The sequence below is a fragment of the Typopeltis vanoorti genome, chromosome 21 (genome assembly GCF_054136105.1).
Source record: "Typopeltis vanoorti isolate ZY-2024b chromosome 21, IOZ_Tvanoo_1.0, whole genome shotgun sequence".
In the NCBI taxonomy this organism is placed as follows: Eukaryota; Metazoa; Arthropoda; class Arachnida; order Uropygi; family Thelyphonidae; genus Typopeltis; species Typopeltis vanoorti.
Window position 1 is genome coordinate 57,693,254 of NC_143569.1, and position 22,519 is coordinate 57,715,772.

The 22,519-nt window shown below is 35.4% G+C and overlaps 1 protein-coding gene across 7 annotated transcripts in view; it reads right to left on the minus strand.

Moving 5' to 3' along the window:
* Positions 1-21,602, minus strand: part of PGS1 (Phosphatidylglycerophosphate synthase 1) — a 94,494-nt gene extending 72,892 nt beyond the window's left edge. For 2 of the 7 annotated variants that reach the window (XM_090410915.1, XM_090410912.1), the window contains exons 1-4: positions 21,181-21,447; positions 12,240-12,498; positions 5,144-5,221; positions 4,763-5,037 (exon numbers count right to left, since the gene is read on the minus strand). In XM_090410915.1, the coding sequence (XP_090267041.1) occupies positions 4,763-5,037; positions 5,144-5,221; positions 12,240-12,498; positions 21,181-21,236 (668 nt within the window). In that variant the 5' untranslated portion in view covers positions 21,237-21,447. Of the gene's footprint in view, positions 1-4,762; positions 5,038-5,143; positions 5,222-12,239; positions 12,499-20,681; positions 20,952-21,008; positions 21,137-21,180; positions 21,448-21,471 lie in introns of those variants that run through there. The other 5 variants (XM_090410917.1, XM_090410918.1, XM_090410914.1 and 2 more) reach the window with 5 other exon arrangements.
* Positions 21,603-22,519: the final 917 nt, after the last annotated feature.

Sequence of the window (22,519 nt, forward strand, 5' to 3'; positions counted from 1 at the left end):
TGGGGGAGAGGATGCAAAATGGATACACAACCTTATTAAGCAAGAAATCTATAAAAAATAAGATGCAAAAGGAATATTGTGAAAGCAAGAGTGAGAGAATTTATGAAATATGTAAAGCTCAAGCAAGCATTGTATGGAAAGCTAAACTGGAGTATGTTATAAAATAAATAAATAAAAACTGGCTGTGTGGGCTAAAGATGACCCAAAAGAGTTTAACATTATTCTGTAAGAAAAAAAAAAAAAGAAAGAATGCATGTAGCAGAATAACTTAAGTGAATGCAGAGGAACCTTTGTGTTAGAAGTGGATGAGATTGTTCAAATAAGAAGTACTACTTCACAAATGTCAACCAACCTGGTATATGCAACATAGTGAACAGGGCTGCCATATATTGCATGAAGAGATAGAGGTGCATCAGGATGAGGTTCTAGAGCAGTTACATAATCTGAATAAGCATTCAGCTGAGCATTCCTTTAGCATACATGCTGAATGTATGTTTATCCCTAGACACATGACTGGACATGGTTAGCCCATAGACGTGTTTGTATAACTTGAGTCTCAGCTCAGGAAAGATCCCACGAGAATGGAAAGGATGTATGATAGTTCCATTATATAAGGGTGGTGCAAAAACTCATGTCTAACTACCAACTTATCAGTATCTCTGGAGTGGGTGATGAAGATTTAGAGAAGTTAGTAAGAACTCTCATATAGAAATGGGTTGATGGACAAGCTACACTTTGAAAAGAACAGCATGGATTTACTAAAGGAAGGTGATGTTTGAGCATTTCTTCATATTTTATAATAATTTTATGGCTGTGTTGGATACACTATGATACTGTTAGACTTCCACTCAAGGCATTTGACAGGATACTGCAGAGAGTCAAGGACTCATTGAAGGAGGCAATACATTACACTCATATAAGCTGTCATTATACCTTCTGTTAAACTCGTTCACATTAGATTTAATTCTGATTAATATTAGATTAATTCTGATTCACAGAAGGTTTAATTCTGAATGATTGGAATAGAGCTCTTACAGTACTCATCTACAGAAAAAGGAATTAAAACTAAATGTGTAAATTACCATTATCTATTCTTCAGATGAGGCCAAAAATAATTACAGAAGAAAAACTTGAGGATCAGTACAAACTGGGTTCAAGACAAATAGGAATTTTCAATAATCTAATTTTTACCATAAAAAAAATATTGCAGAAATGTTGAGAATGTTACAAGTATCTGCATGTTTATAAGAAATGAAGTCAAATACAGTGCTCACTTGATTACCTGACCTTCAAATAATCAACCTTTTAATTTAAGTGCTCTATGAATGGGCTAGCATGTTATTTGTCATCTCAAACAGGATTATATAACTGTATTCCTCAGTTAACTGACCAGTAACTGATTTCCCAATAATACTGATAATTGAAAGATCACTGCATTTAACAAGCTGCACAGTTTATTAGTATATAAGCTATGCAACTAGATGAATACAGCATTGAATTATAATATAATATAGTAATATTACATTATTATAATGTACATAATAAAGTATATAATGCACTAATAGCACATTTATTATCTTTATGGATGTACATTATAATAATGTAATATTACTTATGTAATATGAAGGAATAATAATAATGTAATATGAAGGAAAGTGGTATTAAAACTAATATGAATAAAGAGTTGGAGATGTTAATCTCAACTCTTTACTCTATGCAGACAATATTATACTTTTAAATAAATCCAGTACAAGTCTGCAAGATTACCTGCCTAGATTGAATAACTGTTGTAATAAATTTGGCATAAAAATCAGCAATAACATAACAAAACAAAGACAATGAAAATAGGCAGAACCATTGAAAATATTGATTGCATCTTGAATGGAGAACCTATAGAACAAGTAAAATATTTCAGATACTTAGGCACAATTTTTAGTGTAGATGGTAAATTAAATATGAAAATAGACAACAGAATCAATAAAGCTGGTATGGTAGGAAGTCAAATGAATAAATTTATATGGAATAAGAGAGAAATTAGTCAAAACACTAAATTAGCTGTATACAAGATAGCTCAAGCCAATTTTAACTTATGGATCTGAGAGATGGGCTAGAAATAAAACACTTGACCAAAGACTGGAGATATGAGAGTCCTGAGAAAGATTAGGGGTATGAATAGATGGCATCAATGGCAATATCATATTAAAAACAAGGATATTAGAAAAGAAAACAGAATGGGAGAGGAAAGATTAACAAAACACGTGTTCTCTGCCAGGTTGACAGAAAAAAGACCCTGATATAGGTGGATTGATACAGTAAAAAATGCCTTAGAAGACAGAAATATATGATCTGGTAATGTTGGAGTCTTCACAGATAACAGATTGATTTGGAGGAAAATTGTTGATAGTAAGTTGGTAATGATGAGAGCTCTTCATGAAGTACTGTATGCCACAGATACGAGACCCTTCAACACTTCTGCGCATGTCAGAAGGAGAATTGATTCCGATAATAGGGTAATCAATCCATCCTGTGGGATGAGTTGTTTATTATTACATGTCGGAAAATTAACTTTTCTTTTATGAACATTGTAATTTTTAAAGTGGTAACTATTTTGCTTATATAACAGTTGAAAATTTTACATATAAAGCACATGATTTTGCGTGTTGGTGACCAATTCGTACATCAGCTTATTTCTTTTTCCCCTTTAACGTGAATTGACTCTTCTTGGCACGTTGCCAGACTAGGATCTCGGATCTGTGGTTGGACAGTACTATATCCTGTACATCCCTTGAGGGTACATGTCAGGAATTTGATGATGATAACACATTATTAAATCCAGCAGACACTTTCCATTATTATTATTATTATTAGCTTTGTTCTTTTCTCCATCTACTCATTCTTTTCCCTAATTGTTATTGCCTGATCATAATATTTTCTATTTGTTGCTTAGAAAGATCTCAGCTGTTTTTGTTGTCTTTGTTTCAATTGTACCTATTATGTTGATCTGGTAGTTATTCAAGTTCTGCTAGTTTTAATTAATTTGCTTCTCACATCGATAATACCATTCTTGAATTCTGTTGAGTTGGGATGTGTTCTGAGATTTGTTCTGGCAGCTGACTTTGTACTGCTGGTCTTGGTTCCCTGATGAATGATGGTGCCACTGAATCTCCAAGGTTTGGTTCTTGTTTTCAAACGCTTTCATTTTTTATTCAATGATGTTTATGTATGAATCTAGTCTATAGTTCACCTCTGAAAGCTGCTTAACTTTGATTCATTTTAAAACTTTCTTACATACTTTTCTTTTCGATATGAAATTCAATTTTATCCTGCTCAAAACTTAATGGTGATCACTTACTATTTCAAATCCTCTGTCTACTCGTGTCCTGAACCAATGAGAAAACTTCATTACCAACTATAACATAGTCAATGAGACTTCTCTTATTTCTTGCATCTTCTCTCCATGTGAATTTGTGCACATTTTTATGTTTGAACATGATGTCAGTAATAACTAGTCCATGTCCTAAACAGAAATCCAACAGGTACTTACCATTATTATTTGCCTTGATCTTTTCTTCAAATTTTTATAAAGCATTTCTATATATCTATAATCATTTCCTACTCTGCTGTTTTGATCTCCAATAAGGACCAACTTTTCCTATTTTTTGTGTGCGTGTCAAGCTGCCTTCTCTAATGCCTTGAAAAATTTCTCCACTTCTGTAGGACCATATGCACAAATAAGTCTTAGTAAGTCCAGTTCCTCATTCTCATATTTGTCCACATCACTCTACTTGATATTACCTGCCATTCAAGTTTATTCTTGTATTTAGCATTGAAAACTATAGCTACTTTTACTTTTTTCTCCATTGTTATGGCTTGAATATAACATTTCATATTTGTTGCATACAAAGATTTCACTAGTTTTTGTCTTCTTTGTTTCAGTTATGCCTATTGGGTTGATCTGGTACTTATTCAATTCTTCTGCTAGTTCCATTTCTTTTCCATTGATGCTTCTCATGCTGATGGTACAATCTTGAACTCTACTGATGATAAGTTGGGAATTATTTCAATAGTTGATTTTTTGCTGTTCACTCTGGTTCCTGATGAAAACAACAAGGGGGCCTTGTTTAACTGGGCAACACCCCAGCCAGCATGAAATTCTGTCATATGGTATGGTACCATCATCATGGTTTAGAGCTGATAAGAATTTGACCAGCTAAATGCCAAATTGCCAGCACATCCTTATTTGTTCAGCATCCAGATAGACATCTAACAGGGTGCACCACGAGAACATGCCGGATGGACATTAGGTCAGTAGCTCTGTTCAGTTCTCCATATTCCTTAAAAGGCTATGTGGAGGTCTCCTCTCATTTGTCCAGATTTGACCCTTAAGCACCCTATGAACCTAACACCCTTTAAACTTAGCACCCTATGGCACTTTAAAATAAGGAATTTCAAACTTTAAATAATTTCTGGCAACAAAAGCGATACTGATTAAATCTGCTCAAAGAAAAATATTTTCATCAATAAATATGCAGGAAAGTGATATTCAACTACACTGTTACCTGAGAAGGTGATTTGTGTCAAATTTGTCAATTTCTTGTTAAACAGATATAATCTGCTGGGATAGAAAGCATATGGAAATTCACATAAAATCTATACCAAGGTATTTCAAGTTCTGCTATATAAAACAGTCATAAAGAGGATGTCCTTAAACATCCTCTTTATAATAATAATATATTAATAACGACAATAAGCAATTACATACCCACTTAAAATGATTGTGTCATCAAACAAATACACCTTCAAGTGGGAGAGTCCAATCACTTCATTCCATCTTTCTGGCAATAACCATTTGGTCCATCCACGTAAAGTAGGAGTATGGTACAATGCCACTTGCACGCGGTCAGGAAATTTTTTAAGAAGAGGAAGTAAGAAGGTACAAGAATTTTTTACACCTCTAGAACCACGTGTAAAATCAAGCAAAATTCTTGTTTTCACATTACTGGATGGATTAATCAGAGCCTCATGAATACAAGACAGCTGTAAAAAAAAAAAGTTTTATTTAAAATGTAAATAAAACTGTCTTTAAAAGTTTAAAGTTTTTAAGTTAAAACAAGCACACATAAATAAAATTTTAGTATCTCACCAGCTCCTCTTCCAAATGTCCAGTACCTATATACAGTGATGCTATGGTAATTCTCCTAGATGCCTTCCTAGAAAATTCCTAAAAATAAAATTTCAGTCTGATTCATGCTTTTTAATGCACAATCATATTCACAAATTAAGCACTCTGATATTAAAAAAAAAAAAAAAAAATTAGAGAAAATTCAGCAAAGTTTTTTTTTCTTTTTTTTTTTTTTAAATTCTTCAGCACATATTACTTTTATGCAAAAGACTCATTTCCAATTGTCATGAGGACATTATATATTAAAGTTGGGAAAAAAAGTCATAATGCAGTAATCCATTTAACTTTATTATGTCAAAAGATGAATGCAGTCATTTCTACAATTATCACCTATGACATACAAACAATTGGTTGCTTGTATGTCACAGGTGATAACTGTGACATACCTTTTAGCCATTCCTTTTGTTTAGTTAGTTAATAGTTAGTTATTTAATAGTTTAGCCATTCCTTTCTGAAACTTAACAAGGTTAAGTTTCAGAAAGGAATGGCTAAACTTATAATTTACTTTATCCTTGCGTGTTTTAGCTTATTTTTGAGCAGTAATGACTAATACTTAAATATCACCTCTGAAGTGTGTCACTTCTTCAGAAGAAACTTTAGCTAACAAAGAATACTGTTATGCTGAATGCAGAAAAAACTGAGAATATGAAATAAAGCTATGGAAATTATACCTGGAAAAAAAAAATTATTCTGGTTTTCATGCATATTTTAACCTAGCATAAGCAACAAATAATAGTTTAAGCATAAATAACTTCATCACTTGCTTCTCTATACTGAGAGCAGCTGACTTAACCATAAGTTTGCCTCGATATCCTAATTAACAAAGAAGTACATTTCCCAAGAAATAAATATATAGCTTTATATAACAGTCACTTTTAGGCATGTTTTGACCTTCAATAAGGTGTCATCAGTAAGCTGCTGACTCAAAGATACTTTTGAACTAATCTGAAAGTAGGTTATTTGTCATAGTTGTTACAGAGATACTTGTGCCATAGGTTTTATAGAATTAATGTGATGACACAAGGATAGGAGTGAATACTATTTATTCAAATGCTATATATTTCAAAACCTGAAAATTACAGATCAGCAGCAACAGGCAGCTGAATACAAAGTAGAACTTGAACAATAGATTACTTTAAAACAATAAGAGCCATATGGTGTTATACATAAAACACCACAAAGGAATAACTGAGGAAACACTATTAATAATTGTTAATTATTTAAACACCTTATGATGTGTGATTAGAATAAGACTCTCCCATATCTTCAATAGCAAGAGGCAATCATTCTGATTCAAGTTTAGGTGATGAAGTAATGCTTCGGCACTTTCTTTAAATAAATGTTCACAGTTATAATGACAACAACGGAATAAGCACATTTCAGACCATAAGATATTGTGGCCGGTATCTGTTCCATGTTGTCCAAGACCACATTTCTCAGATTTCTTATTGATGATGAAAGACTGGTGTTCTTGCATTCTTTTTTCCACTGAATGCCCTGCTTATCCAAAGTAAGAAAGGTGACAAATCACATGGAACTTGGTAGATGCAAGGAAGAGTAAGAGGGGAGTGTTTATCTTTAGAAGATAAAACCATGAAGATAGTTTTGTTGAATGGAATAAATGTAATCATTAGATTATACTTATTAATATTTCTAGAGATTGGTTCCAAGATGCCGGAAATGTACAGGATAGGAACTCTACTTATACTGTTTCCTTGTTATTCGAGCTTGGATTATAGGAACGAATCAAAAACACATTGTGTGGTCTTCTCTGAAAAGTCACTGAGATTCATATGTTGTTTGATGTTTAAAAGTTCCTGATGTAGTTATTGTGGTGTAGAACATACAATGTGAGCATGACATAAACATTTGATAATTCCAATCTTCTGAGAGGGATAGTGAGCAGATTCCTGTTGAATATAGCATCCAGAAAAGGTCAGTTTTTGATAAATGGAAGTAATTAGTTCACATCATTATGAGCAGTAGAGTAGGCTGTCTTAGGAAGGATAATTTATTTTCTTTTACTATTTCCATAGTGAAATTAATCTGTGGGTGTAAACTGTTTATGTTTACTAGAAAGGTAGGTAATATATATCTTCATTGTGGAATCAGATCACAAATATGTCATCTATATAACATTTGCAAAATGAAGGTTGAGAGTATGGATGGGAAAACGATGTCTTCTAAATGTTCCAAATAGCAACTGGCGAGAGCAGGAAAGAGCAGACTCCCCATGGCAGTTCCTTCAAACTTGTTTGCAGATTCTGATTTGACAAAGAAAATAACCAGAGTGAATGACGAAGTCGAATAATTTCACTATATCCAGTGGAAAGGCTTGCGAGAGCAGATAAAGCATATCTTCTAGGAAATCAATATAGTATTTGATTAAAGCATATCTTCTATGTTAGGAAAAAGGGATTCAGTATCAAAACTGATCATTAAATCATTAGGTTGAAGGGAAAGATTTTTCACTTTATCTAAAAAATTGGATTTTTTTTTATGAAAAAGCAGAAGTTACCAATATGAGCTTTTAATAAACATGTTAAAAACTTAGCTATGCAATATTTGCTGGCATGGTTGGTCGAGTGGTTAGCGTATCCACTCTCCAGCCAAAAGGCTGCGGGCTCAAATCCCACCATGGGCATGGATGTTTGTGATTGTCTGTGAAAATAGTGGTGGTGGGCAGTAGATGGCACTGGTGTAGATGGTAGACAGAGTTGTCAAGTAGGTGCCTTCCCTCGATGAGGCCTTGGACTCCTTGGAGGCATCACATAATAATATGTAGGAGAATCTATACAGTCAACAACAGGATGAAGGGAAATTTCCTTATGGATCTATCTCTGACAAACCACAGAAGCATGGGGTTTTAGCAAAATAAGTTTTTCTATGGTATCTCCATCAAGGCTTACAACTTTAACTAACAGTGACTTTAATTTTCAGGGTTAACTATTGGTGGGGTTATGATCCAGTTCCTGGTAAGTCAATCTGTCACATAGCAAAAGAGATATTTTCCATTTGTATATTTGCAGAATCCATAACTACCATAGCTTTTCCTATGCCTGTTTTTGTAATAATGAGGTGACTGTTGTGAGATTTTTGTAATAATAAGATTACTTTAAAAAGGATTGTAAAGCTTTAATTTCTACTAAGGAAATGTTTGTAGGAGGAAGCTTAGCTTTCAGTAGCATAGATTCCAGAAGAAATTTATTGGTGTCTTCACTGGAGAGAAGGGATGAATTCTGTTTGATATTAAAGAGGAAATCTAAGTCAGGTATCTTCTTAAGAACTATAGCAAATTAAAAGCCAAATGATGCAACATTTATTTTATTTTTGACCAACATCACATGTAAATGCTGGATAGAATTCATTACAATAAATATAAATATTTCATTCCTTAGAAGTGCATTAAATGTTTAATTTCAATACAGCTTTCGAACCCTACATCAGACTATCTTTATCCAGTACCCAACCCCAACCAATGTTAGAGACCAGTTCCGAGGATCTACAAAGCTTCTGCAAGCTGAACATATCCAAGACAATACATATAGAATCAAATGAAATAAATAATAATTAAAACTTACATCAGAAAAATTCTTGTAGAAAGGCTTATACGCTGGTCATACATAATTATTAACTGACTTAAGGAATTCAATGTACAATAGAATATAAATTAAATTAAACTTTAATATATATTTCCAATATTTTGGCAACATCACATTGCCATTTTCAAAGGAACTTACAATAAAGAGACATGCACGCAAGCACTACATACAGTAAATGAGGACGAAGCAGGAAGCTATCGTTTCTCCTAAAATCCTGATGGTGCCCCCTAACGGGCTATGTAAGCCATTGGGATGAAGGTCTCATGATGTATGTCTTCCAAATTTGGGGGAGTCTCATGCAACTAAATTTGTTGAGGTTTGGCATGTTTCTTAGGGCTGAGGCTGATTCCATGAAAAGTCTTTCAAACTTGAACTTGCTACGGTGTGTTATTGTGGCTTTCTTCCTCCATATTCTGTGGCATGTATCCAGAGCATGGTCTGCAAGACCAGAGTGGCTATACTGGTGAAACCGGATGTAGTCCTTGTATGAACTAGGGCTGAGATACCTGATATCTCAGTTCTATTTCAGTTCACAATGAACTCAGGCTATTTCATTTGGCAGGGAAAACTCTACAAACAAATAGAGGAGACAGCCATGGGTTCACCACTCTCCCCACCCTTGGCCAACTTCTTTATGGAGACTTTTGAAGAGAAAGCCTTAAATTCTGCTCCACAAAAACCAACCATATGGCTTCGCTACATTGATGATGTGTTCACTATTTGGCCGCATGGCTCTGAAACACTCCTCTCCTTCTTAACATACTTAAACAACCAACACCCCAGAATCAAGTTCACCCTAGAGAAAGAGGAAAACAACAGCCTCCTTTTCCTAGACACACTAGTCACCTGCCAGCCTGATGGAACCTTGGTTTTCTCTGTTTATAGAAAACCCACCCATACAGGCAGATACATTCACCACCAATTCCCCCCCCCCTCACAACAATACGGAGTTATTAAGACACTATACAACAGGGCGAAACTAATCTGTTCAAATGACAATGTCCTAACCACTGAACTAAATCACATCCTCAACACTTTCTCAGCCAGTGGCTACCCCCCACAAAAAAATATTGAAACCAGTAAACCACAACCTTCCCCCCCCCTTCACAACAAGGATTACTCTAAATCCATCACCATTCCCTACATCCGAGGCACCTCTGAAAAAATTACCAAAATCTTAAGAAAACATGACTTGACCTCTTGTTACAGACCATATAGAAAATTGGCATCCCTTATCTGCTCCACTAAAGATAAACCACTTCCCCTAGACCTACCTGTTGTATACCAGGTCCCTTGTAGCTGTAAGCTGTCCTACTTTAGCCAAACAGGCAGAACAGAGAATATCAGAATGTCAGAACAGGAGTACATCTGGTTTCACCAGTATAGCCACTCTGGTCTTGCAGACCATGCTCTGGATACATGCCACAGAATACGATGAAAGAAAGCCACAATAATACACCATAGCAAGTTCCAGTTTGAAAGACTTTTCATGGAATCAGCCCTAAGAAAAATGCCAAACCTCAACAAATTTGGTTGCATGAGACTGCCCCAAATTTGGGAGACATACATCATGAGACCTTCAGCCCAACGGCCAAGAATACCTACATAGCCCGTTAGGGGGCACCATCAGGACTTTTAGGATAAACAATAGCTTCCTGCTTCGTCCTCATTTACTGTATGTAGTGCCTGCATGCACGTATCTTTATTGTAAGTTCCTTCGAAAATGGCAACGTGACATTGCGGAAATATTGGAAATATAGCAAAGGTTGGTCAATTGGTAGAGCCTCTGCTACTAATGGCTCAGTTAAGCAAGTTCGAGCACGATTAGTAGTTGGAAGGCGACCAATCGTTCGATGCTGTTGGCACACTCTCCCTCGATGAGTCTTTGGACTCCCTGGAGGTGGCTACTAATAATAACAATAAGCTTAATTTAATTTATACTCTATTGTACATTGTGAATTCCTTAAGTCAATTAATAATCAGAAAAATGCTACATGCAAATATCATACTGGAGTACCAAAATCTAATACATGCTTAATGATCATGAGTTGGTCCTGCACTGATTAAATTATTAATGCTCCTCTAGAGACAAGATTTGAATTTTCATGGAGTTATAATTCCTACTGTTGAGGTTTAATAGAATGAAAACAGCACATTAAATGCAGGTTTAATAGTTGGAATACTTCATCTGTCAGAGAGACATTATCTGGAATAAAAAAAAAAATAAATATAAGGCTAATATCTTCAACTTATTTTTTGTTGTTTGTGTGCTGTTAGACTGTTAGCCTATTGTCTTAAGAAGGGTACCCTCTGTGAGCACTGTTGGATTGGAGGTCTAAGAACTGCTGTTTCTCAAATCTTAGGAAGTTTCATACAATCATATTTATTAATATAGTTGCATATGTATATATATTAATATATATACATATGTTGTCCAGTCTTAATAAACATGGTTGTATGAAACTTCCCAAGATTTCATAAATGGTAATACTTAAACCTCCTGCCCAGCATCCACTGAGTGCATCCCCTCCTCTTAGGACTTAGGCTTGCAGTCTGATAGCTTCCTTTTATGTTTTGTGTGCATTATAATTCTCATATTGCATCCCTGATGGTCTCTCTATAAAAAGAAATAAAATACTGAAACCATTAAACTTTAATTCTTTTATTTTGCTGTTTTCATTCCTTAACCTTAACCTTCACATTGCTTTAAACTTAAAGAAAACTGCTTCTCCAGTCAATTTTACTGAGGTTTCATTATTTGGAAGCTTTACTTGTGATCTTATAGTGAATTCAGCTGCTCACCTTATAAAGCAACTTGTCATAAAAATACTTTGCATACAAACTTTTGCTTGTTTAAACTAAACAGAAATATGAATGAAAAAGAATCTAATTTCTTTGAGAATTATACTCATTGAAAGAGTAACATTTGTTACAAAGCTTAATCTGCAATCATCAAAAAAGTTTTTTGCTTGTTTGAAAGTTCTTTAAAAATATGTTAAAGATACCAAGAAATTTTATACTTGGTTTTAATCCTTTTCCCAAGTAACTTAGGAAAAAGGATTAAAACCAAGTATAAAATTTCTTGGTATCTTTAACAAAGTTTTTTGCTTATTCTTTCTAACCAGATAATGATTGTTTACAAATTATTATTAATTATTATCTGAAGTATACAGAATTTTTATATGTCTGCAGACTGTTATAAATAATGAATGATCAAGAGTTTTTTTTTTCTTCTGCACTAGTCACTTCACAACTAATAAACAATCGCATGAAAATGAATTCAACATTTAGATATTGATTAATTACATAAAGTATTGAATAAATTATATAGTTAGCTGCTCAAGATGTTAATTCTAAGGCTTCATCACTGCATGAATTATAAAATTCTATGTCATTGCACAGGATACAAAGAATCATTATTATGCAAATCTTTAGAAATATTTAACTTAACAAACCTTTAAGTTTTCAAAAAACTCAGATGGTTGATGAAGAATTTGCACCTGTTTCCCATTAATACCAAATTCTGGCCCAAACTGGGACATCCAAGAAAAATCATGTTTGGTTAAACTATCATATTTTGTATCCATGTCAGCTTCTTGTGGTGCTGATAAACAATATACTTTTCTAGTGGTAATAAAAAACAATGGTAGATGTACTCCACACAAGGTAAAACCTTTCCACACATGTAAAAATACTTTGGATTTAGGTCGCCATCTGAAATATGAAATATTAAAAAAAATTACTTTTCATATATAATTATATAAAATATAACTATTTCCAATAAAATAATTAAACCTAAACACCTCAACTCTAAATCTGAATTCAGGACATGAGTGAGAACTGTAATACACTTCACATAGAATAGCATTAGGATTTTTGTCATGAAAGCCAAGAAATATGAACATCACAAAAAAGTAAACCGGCCAACATCCATTTGTTTATATATGATTCCATGTTCTGCCTTTCAAAAAAACTTCAAAATATTATGCAGCATTTTAACAAAAAAAATGAATAACTTATCTGTCAACATATGACAGAATGTTATAATGACAGTGATATTCATCATCTATATTATTATTATTAACATCTGACCTCCATGGAGTCAGAGACTCATCGTCGAAGGTACACACTACTGCATACACTGCTCATCCAACCGTTCTTTAAACTGATTCAATGTGTCTACATTCACAACACACTCAGGCAATGCATTCCACTCCCCAACCACTCTCCATGCAAAGAAGCTGCTCCTCACTCCTCTACTCACACCTTCCTTATACAATTTCCAGCAATGGCCTCTTGGTCTCTCTTCTCCCATGTCAACCTGATAACAACCCCTGACTAGCTTATATGCTCAATCATATCCCCCCCTCCTTTCCTCCTATTCACAAGGCTCTGCAACTTACATTCTCTCAATCTGTCCTCATACCCCCATTCCAAAGACCACTGACCACCTTTGTGAATCTTCTCTGGACCCTTTCTAACATATCCTCATCATCATGAAAACTCCTCTTCTTCTTCTTCTACGCGTTATTCCCGCTTCCTATGCAGGGTCCGCGTGTTACTTAGATGCGACTTCTTGGTAGTACTACTCCCAACCGACCCGTCGCCTGGTCTGCCGCTGGGGGGGGGGGTATATATTTTTTTGACTGTAGAGGCGTATGTTCACGGGGCCGGTTTGCCTGTTTGCGGGATGAAAACGCCAGATAAACTGGCGGAAAAAACCCTACTGACCGCGCCCAAGACCGGCTAACTTGGCTATGCCTGAGGAAGATCCTCAAATTCCTCACGTCTACAACGGGAATCGAACCTGGGACACTCCTTCCCCAGGCATATGGTTGCGTAGCGCAAAGCCACTAGGCTAACCGCGCGGTCATCATCATGAAAACCCGGTGACCAAATCTGTGCACAATAATCCATATGAGAGCTGATCAAGGCCTTATGCAATAGCATCATAATCTTGCCATTTCTGCATGTCAGGTCATCTGCATCATTGCCATTATCCAATGTGACATCTTCACAACTAATGCAATGTGGCCACTGAATTTCAGGTCCTTGTCCACCATCACTCCTAGATCTCTCATCTCCTCTCCTCTACTTCCTTTAAAGTTTCCCCACCAAGTGTATACTCTGCATCCCATTGTTGCTTACCAAATCTCAAAACTTTACACTTTGCAACAGTGAATTGACAGTTCCACTTATCTGTCCATTCATGCAATCTATTCAAGTCCTCCTGTAAGGCCATAACATCACCTTGACTCTCTCTCTCTGCATTGTTCTCCCCAGTTGTGCATCCCCTGCATATCACTAGTTAAACCCATCCCAATATCATTAACATACAAATTGAACAACAATGGACCTAAAACTGACCCCTGCAGCACACCACTACTGATCTTTCACATTTGGGATACTGCACCCCCCCCCCCATATACAACTTTCTGATACCTATCCGATAGCCACTAATCCAACTCAAACGTCTGTTATCCAATCCCACCTGTTTCCTGTTTCAATTTATTTAAGAGCTTGTCATGTGGCAGTCTATCAAAAGTCTTTGCAAAATCCAAGTACACCACTGAATATGCATCTCCCCTGTCCAAGGTATTTGTCACCTTGTTATAGTACAAAGAGCTAGTGAAACATGATCTTCCCTTAACAAACCCATGCTGATAACCACAGAGAATACTGCGGTTATCAGTCCATTTCTGTATCCTACTTCTCACCAATCTCTCTCTCTCTCTAGTACTCACAATTCCAGATATACAGACCAGCCTATAATTTGAAGCTACAGTCTTATCACCGCCTTTATGCATGGGGAACAATTTTACCCTCCTTCCACTCCCTTGGAACCTGTGCCATTGCAAGACTTTTATTAAGCAGGCATGCCAATGCTACTGCCAATTCCCTGGAACATTCCCTTAAGATGTGTGGTGATATATCATCAAATCCCATTGCCTTATTGACATCAAGCTTATTTCCTTAAATACCTCCTGCTCACTCACAATTAAGCCATCCTCTCTCCTCTGTCTCCTACACTTAAGTTCCTCATAATTACACCCTGATCAGAATGAAACACCCTTATAAATTGATCAATGAATACCTCAACAATGTCTTCTACAGCAGTTACCATTTTATCACTTTCATCCCTTAACACCTTATCATGATCATTCTTCCTTCTACTTGCCAATATCTAAAAAACTGTCTAGGTTTTTCCTTGCCAATTTCTGCTCATACTCTACTTTTGTTTTCCTTACTAAATGAGTCACTCTCCTGGCTTGTTCTTAATACTCTTCATGTAATTCTGATTATTACCATTATTCATTGTGTACGTCCTCCAAAGTACTTTCTTTTTCCAGGTTTCATGCTTAAGCTCCACATTCATCCATTTTAAACCTACCTAATTCAGCCTTTTGGCCTTCAGAATATATTTCGCACATCGATACTGTTATGTTTTTCTTTGTCAGTTCCCGTGCAGCATTTATTTCCTTACCACTCAACTCCTCGTTCCATGTTATAGCTCCAAGCTGTCTCCTAAACTTGTCATAATCACCAGCCTTATAATTCTGCATATATCCTTTCCTCACAAAAGTCTGCATATGACTAGCCACAACACAGGTGATCATTTTCACCAACTGGAGGAATATGTGAAACTCTTCTCACAAGTACATCTTCTGATAAAAACATCAGATCTAGCTCTTGATCCTCGTGTGCCCTCCTTTACATGCTGCCTGATAGTTATCTCTCAAGAACTCAAGAAATTCATTTTCCTTATTCCCAAATGCTATCTCTTCATTCTAATCTATACCACCATAATTAAAATCATCCATAATAATTACTTTTGACTGTGTTGAGCATGTGAAACTGTGGGATGTAATGAAAAAAATAGGTTTCCTAAACACACTACCAGGTTTGATAGCCAACTTGTACAGGGATCAAGAAGCCACAGTTAGAACAGGTGTTGGATTGACTGACTGGCTTCAAGTTGGAAAAGGAGTTAGGGAAGGATGTTTTCTTTCTCCTCACTTGTTTAGTATATATGCGGAGGACACCATGCGTGAAGCATTGGATGAGCTCAGGATAGGAATTAAGATAGGAGGTAGACTGATCAGTAATCTGAGGTATGCTGATGATACAGTACTCCTTTGTAATGATCATGGAAGAACCAGGACTAATTCTTGACAAAGTTAACAAGATCAGTAATAACAGAGGACTTCAACTCGATCCTAGCAAGACAAAGATTATGGTTCTCAAAGGAAATACAAAGAAGCTCTTGAAAAACAAGTGTAGATTAATGGAGAAAGAATTGAGGAAGTCAGCAAGTTTGAGTACCTGGGATCCATTATTAATGTGAAAAATTGCTGTTCAGAAGATGTCAGAAGAAGGTTAGGAATGGCTAAAACAACAGTCAGAGACCTGTCTAAAATCTGGAAGGATGGATCTATCTCCATGGGAACAAAGTTGAGGATTTTGGATGCAGTTGTTTTTCCAACAGTGACTTATGGATGTGAGACTTGGAACCTAAAGAAGTCAGATAAGAAACAGATATCTGCTTTTGAGATGTGGTGTTACAGAAGGCTGTTGAGGATATCATATACTGAAAGGGGTACAAATGAATGGGTGTTAGAAAAGATCAGTAGAACTTAATATTGACAGAAGAAAGTTAAAATATTCTGGACACATAGAAAGGATAGAAAGGGACTTCTCAGAACAGTAATAGAAGGTAAAGTTCCTGGAAAAAGAGGAAGGTATAGACTATCAATGAGATGGATGGATGGAGTGTGCGTGTGACTGATCTTCAGAGAGTTGAGGCTGCCAGAAAAGCAAACAACAGGACTACATGGCAAGGCCTGGTGTGGCACATCATCGAGCATCGGAGTGACCATACGGCATCTGTAGATGCCCAGTGAACATCTAGATAATAATTACCCTTCCGTTGTTCACTAATCCAAGGTGTTTATACATTTCTTCATCACCACCCTCCACATTCCCAGGCCTATAGCAACATCCAACTAAATACATCTTCCTGTCTACTATAATTGACAGCACTCCCCCTCCCTGCAGATTACATATGTAATATGGATTACATTATGAAAGAAAGTGTGTCAAACTTGATATGATAGTATACTCCTACAAAAATTTACAGCAAATCTTCAGGACACTTTTAGCCAAACTGAATAACAGATGTAACTAGTATGAAAAATCAGCAATAAAAATACAAAACAGTGAAAACAGGCAAGAACATAGAACTGCATTTTCATAATGCATTCTCAATGCATCAAATGCACTTTCATTTACTTGTTCTGTGGGTTGTGCATTTGAAATGCACAACCCACAGAACAAGTAAAACATTTCTTCTGGGAAAAACTGAATGGATAGTATCAATGGCAGAATCACATTAAATAAAAAAAAAAATTAGAAAGGAATCCGACATTATCAGCATGCCAGAATATTTGAGCCAGAGCTAATCTAGGGTTGTATTATTCCTCAAGTGTTTCAAGAGAATGGAAAAGGAAACATTAGAACAGGGCTGATGTCGTGATCGAAAAGAATCAAAGAAAGACCAACATCCAGGCAGATTAATGGAACTGGCACGAACTACAAGATTTCAAAAATAACAAATTAAGCTAGAAGAATATTGTTCACAAAAAAAGCTAGTAATAATGTAAAATTAATCACAAACTACTAAGCATAGCAACCTGTAACACCCTAGTATCTACCAGGAATTGATGATAGCGGTGATATGACATATGATAGACATATTGTTGGTTGAGTGAGACTTCCCATAATGAATGTTAACTCCATGGAGGGTTGTTAAGAATAAATAAATTCTGAAAGGAATGACACTCTTTAAAGCACAACTAAAATAAGTCAAGATGACTGTTATGTCAGAATGCTGTATTATTGATCAAAATGAGTCATGATATAGAAACTAAACTCAGAATCCACAGGCATGCAACCTCATATTCCCCACTGAAAATGTGTGAACAATAGCAAAACATGAAAAGCCCATGTAGGTCCCTGTAGTAAGAAAGAAAATCCAGTTTCTGGAAAATTCATGATCTCTGTAACATTAACAGTCTAGTGAAAGGAAGGAATTCAACGTAAATTAAATTATTATTCTGAATTTAGGGACACAAAAACATACGTGTTGAACATATTATTTTATTAATTACTAACAAAATAAAATTTGACGTTTCGACCCCTATATCGAGGTCATCATCGGAAGAATACAAGTGTATAAGGAACCAAGCTACATGCTCATGCCCTATATACCGGTAAACTAAATCTATGTAGTTAATTAATCCTTTTCCCTAAATTTACAAATATGAGTGCTGATCACCATGTAACCTTAAAAGAAAGAATTATCATTCTGAAATGTACGTCGTCATCGTCCGGTAGCATCCTCTAGCAAGAGGGTTGCAGCAGATGAGCAGCTCTTCTCCATTTCTCCCTGTCTTTCACCTCCGTCATTCTTAAACCAGTCCATTCTACGACGTCATTGAACCACTCTCTAGTTGGTCTTCCATGTCTTCTCTTCCTCTCAACTTTCCCTTGTAATATAGTTCTTGTCAGGTGTCCTGAAGAACCTCTCGGTAGATGTCCTGCAAATCTGGTATTTCTTTGCATAATATTCTTGAGCAGTGTTCTTTTCATCCCAACTCTTCTTAAAACTTCTTGATTTGATATTCTCTCTGTACAGCTAATCTTTTCCATCTTTTTATAACACCACATTTCCAATGCATTAATTCTTTCCATATCTCTCTTTCTGAGTGTCCATGACTCACTTCCATAACTTGCAATACTCCAAACTGTTGCTTTAACTATTCCAATTCTAACACCTATTTTAATATTCTTGTTTATTAAAATTCTCTTCATTTCCATAAATGCCGATTTAGCTTTGCCTATTCTATTTCTAATGTCCAACTCTGAAGTTCCTTTCTCTGAGATCCAGCAACCTAAATATTGAAATCTTTCCACTTCTAAAATCTTTCCTCCAATCTTATCTTTACATTATCTCCTATTTTTCTGCCCATTATCATTATCTTGGTCTTCTTTGTGTTAATCCTTAGTCCGTACTCTTTACAAGAGTTTTCAATTCGTTGAACAATTTGTTGTAATCCATTTTCACTTTCTGCCATCACCACTACATCATCAGCATATCTTAAGTTATTGATGATTCTTCCATTTATTTTTATTCCTTCTTCTACATCCCCAAGTGCCTCTCTAAACATCTGTTCACTATAAAGGTTAAACAATAATGGTGATAACCTGCATCCTTGTCTAACTCCTCTCTCTCCCGGGAATTCTCCTGTTTCCTCTCCATTTACACATGCTGACGCTGTTTGTGACCAATATAATCTCTTTAAAATTTCAAAGTCATAAGAATCAATATCAATATTTTCTAGAATGTCAAAAAGCCTTTTATGTTTTGCTGTATCAAATGCCTTTTCAAAATCTAGAAATCCCAAAAACAACTTTCCACTATGGTTTAGTGTTTTCTCTCCAATATTCTTAGACAAGTTATAGCCTCTCTAGTTCCTCTGTTGGTTCGGAATCCAAACTGTTTCTTATTCATTTATTTTTCTATTTTATTCTTAATTCTCTCTAAAATTATTTGTGCCAAAATTTTTGCTGTGTGAGCTATAAGACTTATCCCTCTAAAATTGTTACAGTCTAAAACTCCCGTCTTTTTTGGAATGGGGATAAAAATTGATCTTCTAAACTCCTCTGGTAATTCTTGTCCCTCATAAATTCCATTAATAATTTGCCATAACACTTCCATACCTTTTTCACTTATATTCCTTATAAGTTCTATCTGTATACCATCTATTCCAAGGTATTTTGAAATGTACACAAAGTATTTATTATTATCCAAAAATCAACATACTTTATAACTGCAATTATAATTACTAGGTAATTTTTATAAACACTGTTAATAATTCCACTTGGTATATACATAATGATACTAATCAAGGCCCTCATGGGCAGTTCTAAAAAGGAGAGTTTAATAAGTACAGTAAAGAATATATTCATAGTTAAGTTATCAAATTACTATAAGAGCTGTGAATTAATACAATGAATATAAACACCAGCATTAATTGGATTAAAATTAAATGGAGAAAAAACAAAAATAATGATGAATAAATACATAAACCATAGAACTATCAAAGTTGAAAACCATGAAATAGAACAAGTTACTTCATATGTATATTTGGGCCAATTGTTATCCTTTGAGGAGTGTCAAAGAAAAGAGAATGAACGAAGAATTCACCTTGGATGGATGGCTTATGGGAAAATGAGAGACATATTCAGAAGTGACATCCCTACGAATCTAAAAAGGAAAGCTTTTGACCAGTGCATACTTCCTGTCCTAACATATGGAGGAGAAACATGGACTTTAACAGAAGCCCTAAACAAAAAGCTGAGAACAACACAACATCGCATGGGAAGAAGTATGCTAAAAATAACATTAAGAGATAGGAAGACAAATATCTGGATAAGATCTCAAACAGGTGCCATGGATATTGTAAAATACATTAAACAGGCAAAGTGGAGATGGGCTGGCCATATTGCCAGATACAGTGACGGGTGATGGACTAGAAAAACAACAGAGTGGAGACCAATGGATGGAGCAAGACAAAGAGGAAGACCAAAAAAAAAAGGTGGAGGGATGAACTGGAACAAATTGCAGGAGTGAGATGGATGGGAGAGGCGGAAAACCGAGTGATATGGAAAATCATGGGGGAGACATTCGTCCGGCAGTGGACAGAACCAGAAGGTTGAAGAAGAAGAGAGAAGATTAATTTATAAGCCATCAATCAATATTTGTACCAGCAAAATAAATAAATAAATAGATTGCTATAAAGGTAAAATGAACTCCGGGCAACACAAGGTCATGATACCCTTTATATAAAAATATTTCACTATATCCAACAATTAATCTGTGAATCATTGTGAAGATGCTTCGATATTACTTCAGATGCTTGTTAATTCCACTGAAACAGCCATGTAGAGATCTAAAATAGCACCTTCTTCAGCTGGCTGCAATTTGGGCAAATAATGAACTGTAATTCTTAACTCTTCTTTAAATTTAAATAACATCCACAAATAATCATTATATAATAACTGGGATTATCGGCAAATGCTGCTTATAAATTCACAATTTGGGTGCCTTGTAATCCATATATATTTGATAAATATTCCGAAAAATTAATTTCGCAGTAAAATACCGTTGAATAACCTTTGTTACCGTAAACAGCATGCGATATTTAATAACTGATTTACCAACTTTGCATAATCTTAGGTATCATCTGCTACACCGGTAACATTCAAGAAAAATTTATAAACACATATAATCAGTTACGCATTTAAAACGTCTAAAACATAGCATGCACCACCAACCTGCTTAGAACAGACATAATCCTAATTCTTTCATTTAATAATAAAGTACATAACATTTTATATTAATCCTATGATGCAATATCATAACAGAAAGCACATTTTATTTTGAAGCACAGAAACGGTAGCCACTCTGTATGTATTAATAAACCATTTACACAAATTCAATGCCACAATGTTTCAAGCAGTTTCGAATTTCAAATATGTTTCAATATCATACAAATCATACGCATTTAAGATTAATTCAAACAGCTGACCAAATTTCAAACGTTTTCGATTTCATAACTTTGTTACCATTTATCAATATTTTCTGACAGGGCTATATTTGGGCGAAGAGTAATAATTTTACAGAAGAGTATATTATCAGTAGTAGTCGTAGTAGTAGAAGTAGAAGTAGTAATAGATAGCGTATGATGATAGCCTCCCGTGATAAGTCTTGACTCCAGGAGGTGTTTGTATAATAATAATGATTCAATGGCCGGGATGCCAAACGGGAATTCGTCACCATCTTATGAAACAGTATAGTATTACTAGTCGTAATATATTTATGTCCGTAAATTGCTTATGTTCTTGTGGCCATTTTGCCTAGTTGTGAGGAGAAAAAAAAACTGACTTTCTGGAATTACCTCACCGTATGAGCCCGGTAAACCGACCTTAAGTTAAAATTCCCCGATAAAGGTTCTTCGCATCAAAGACGGGATTCCAATCCAGATCATTATTGTGAAAAGGTTCCAACTATCTGAAATGTAGGGCTATCTAGGTAGTATATAAATTGGAAATTAGAATAACGAGAATTCGTGATGACGAGGTTTAGTCATTCATTATAACTATGGCGGAAGTACCTAACATACATAATATGTAGGCAACGAGGCCTGCATATCTTAGATATTGCCATTGTTTTCTGGAAACAGATAGCAAACTAGATTGCACAGATGGCCGGAAAGAGCTCCGTGGTGGCTATTTCGGGATTGGAGATTACTCTCATGGGCATCTTTGAGCCCATTCATCCCATGTTTAACATGTCTAGTTGAACTCTTACCTAGCACCGCTTCGGACCAGATATTGCCCAAATGGGTTAAATGAAACCTTCTTAGTAAAACACGCCTCGTTTCAAGGATCATCGCGTAAGCATGATTCGCAGAGCACATCCCAGCATTCCACTTGCAGCCAGCAAAGGTTGGTTGATTGGTAGTCCTGATGCTACTAATGGCTCACTCAAAAAGTTAAGGAAATTTCAGCGCGGTTAGTAGTTGGAAGGGGTTCAATCGTTCGATGCTGTTGGCACACTCTCCCTCGATGAGTCTTTGGACTCCCTGGAGATGTCACATAATAATAACAATAA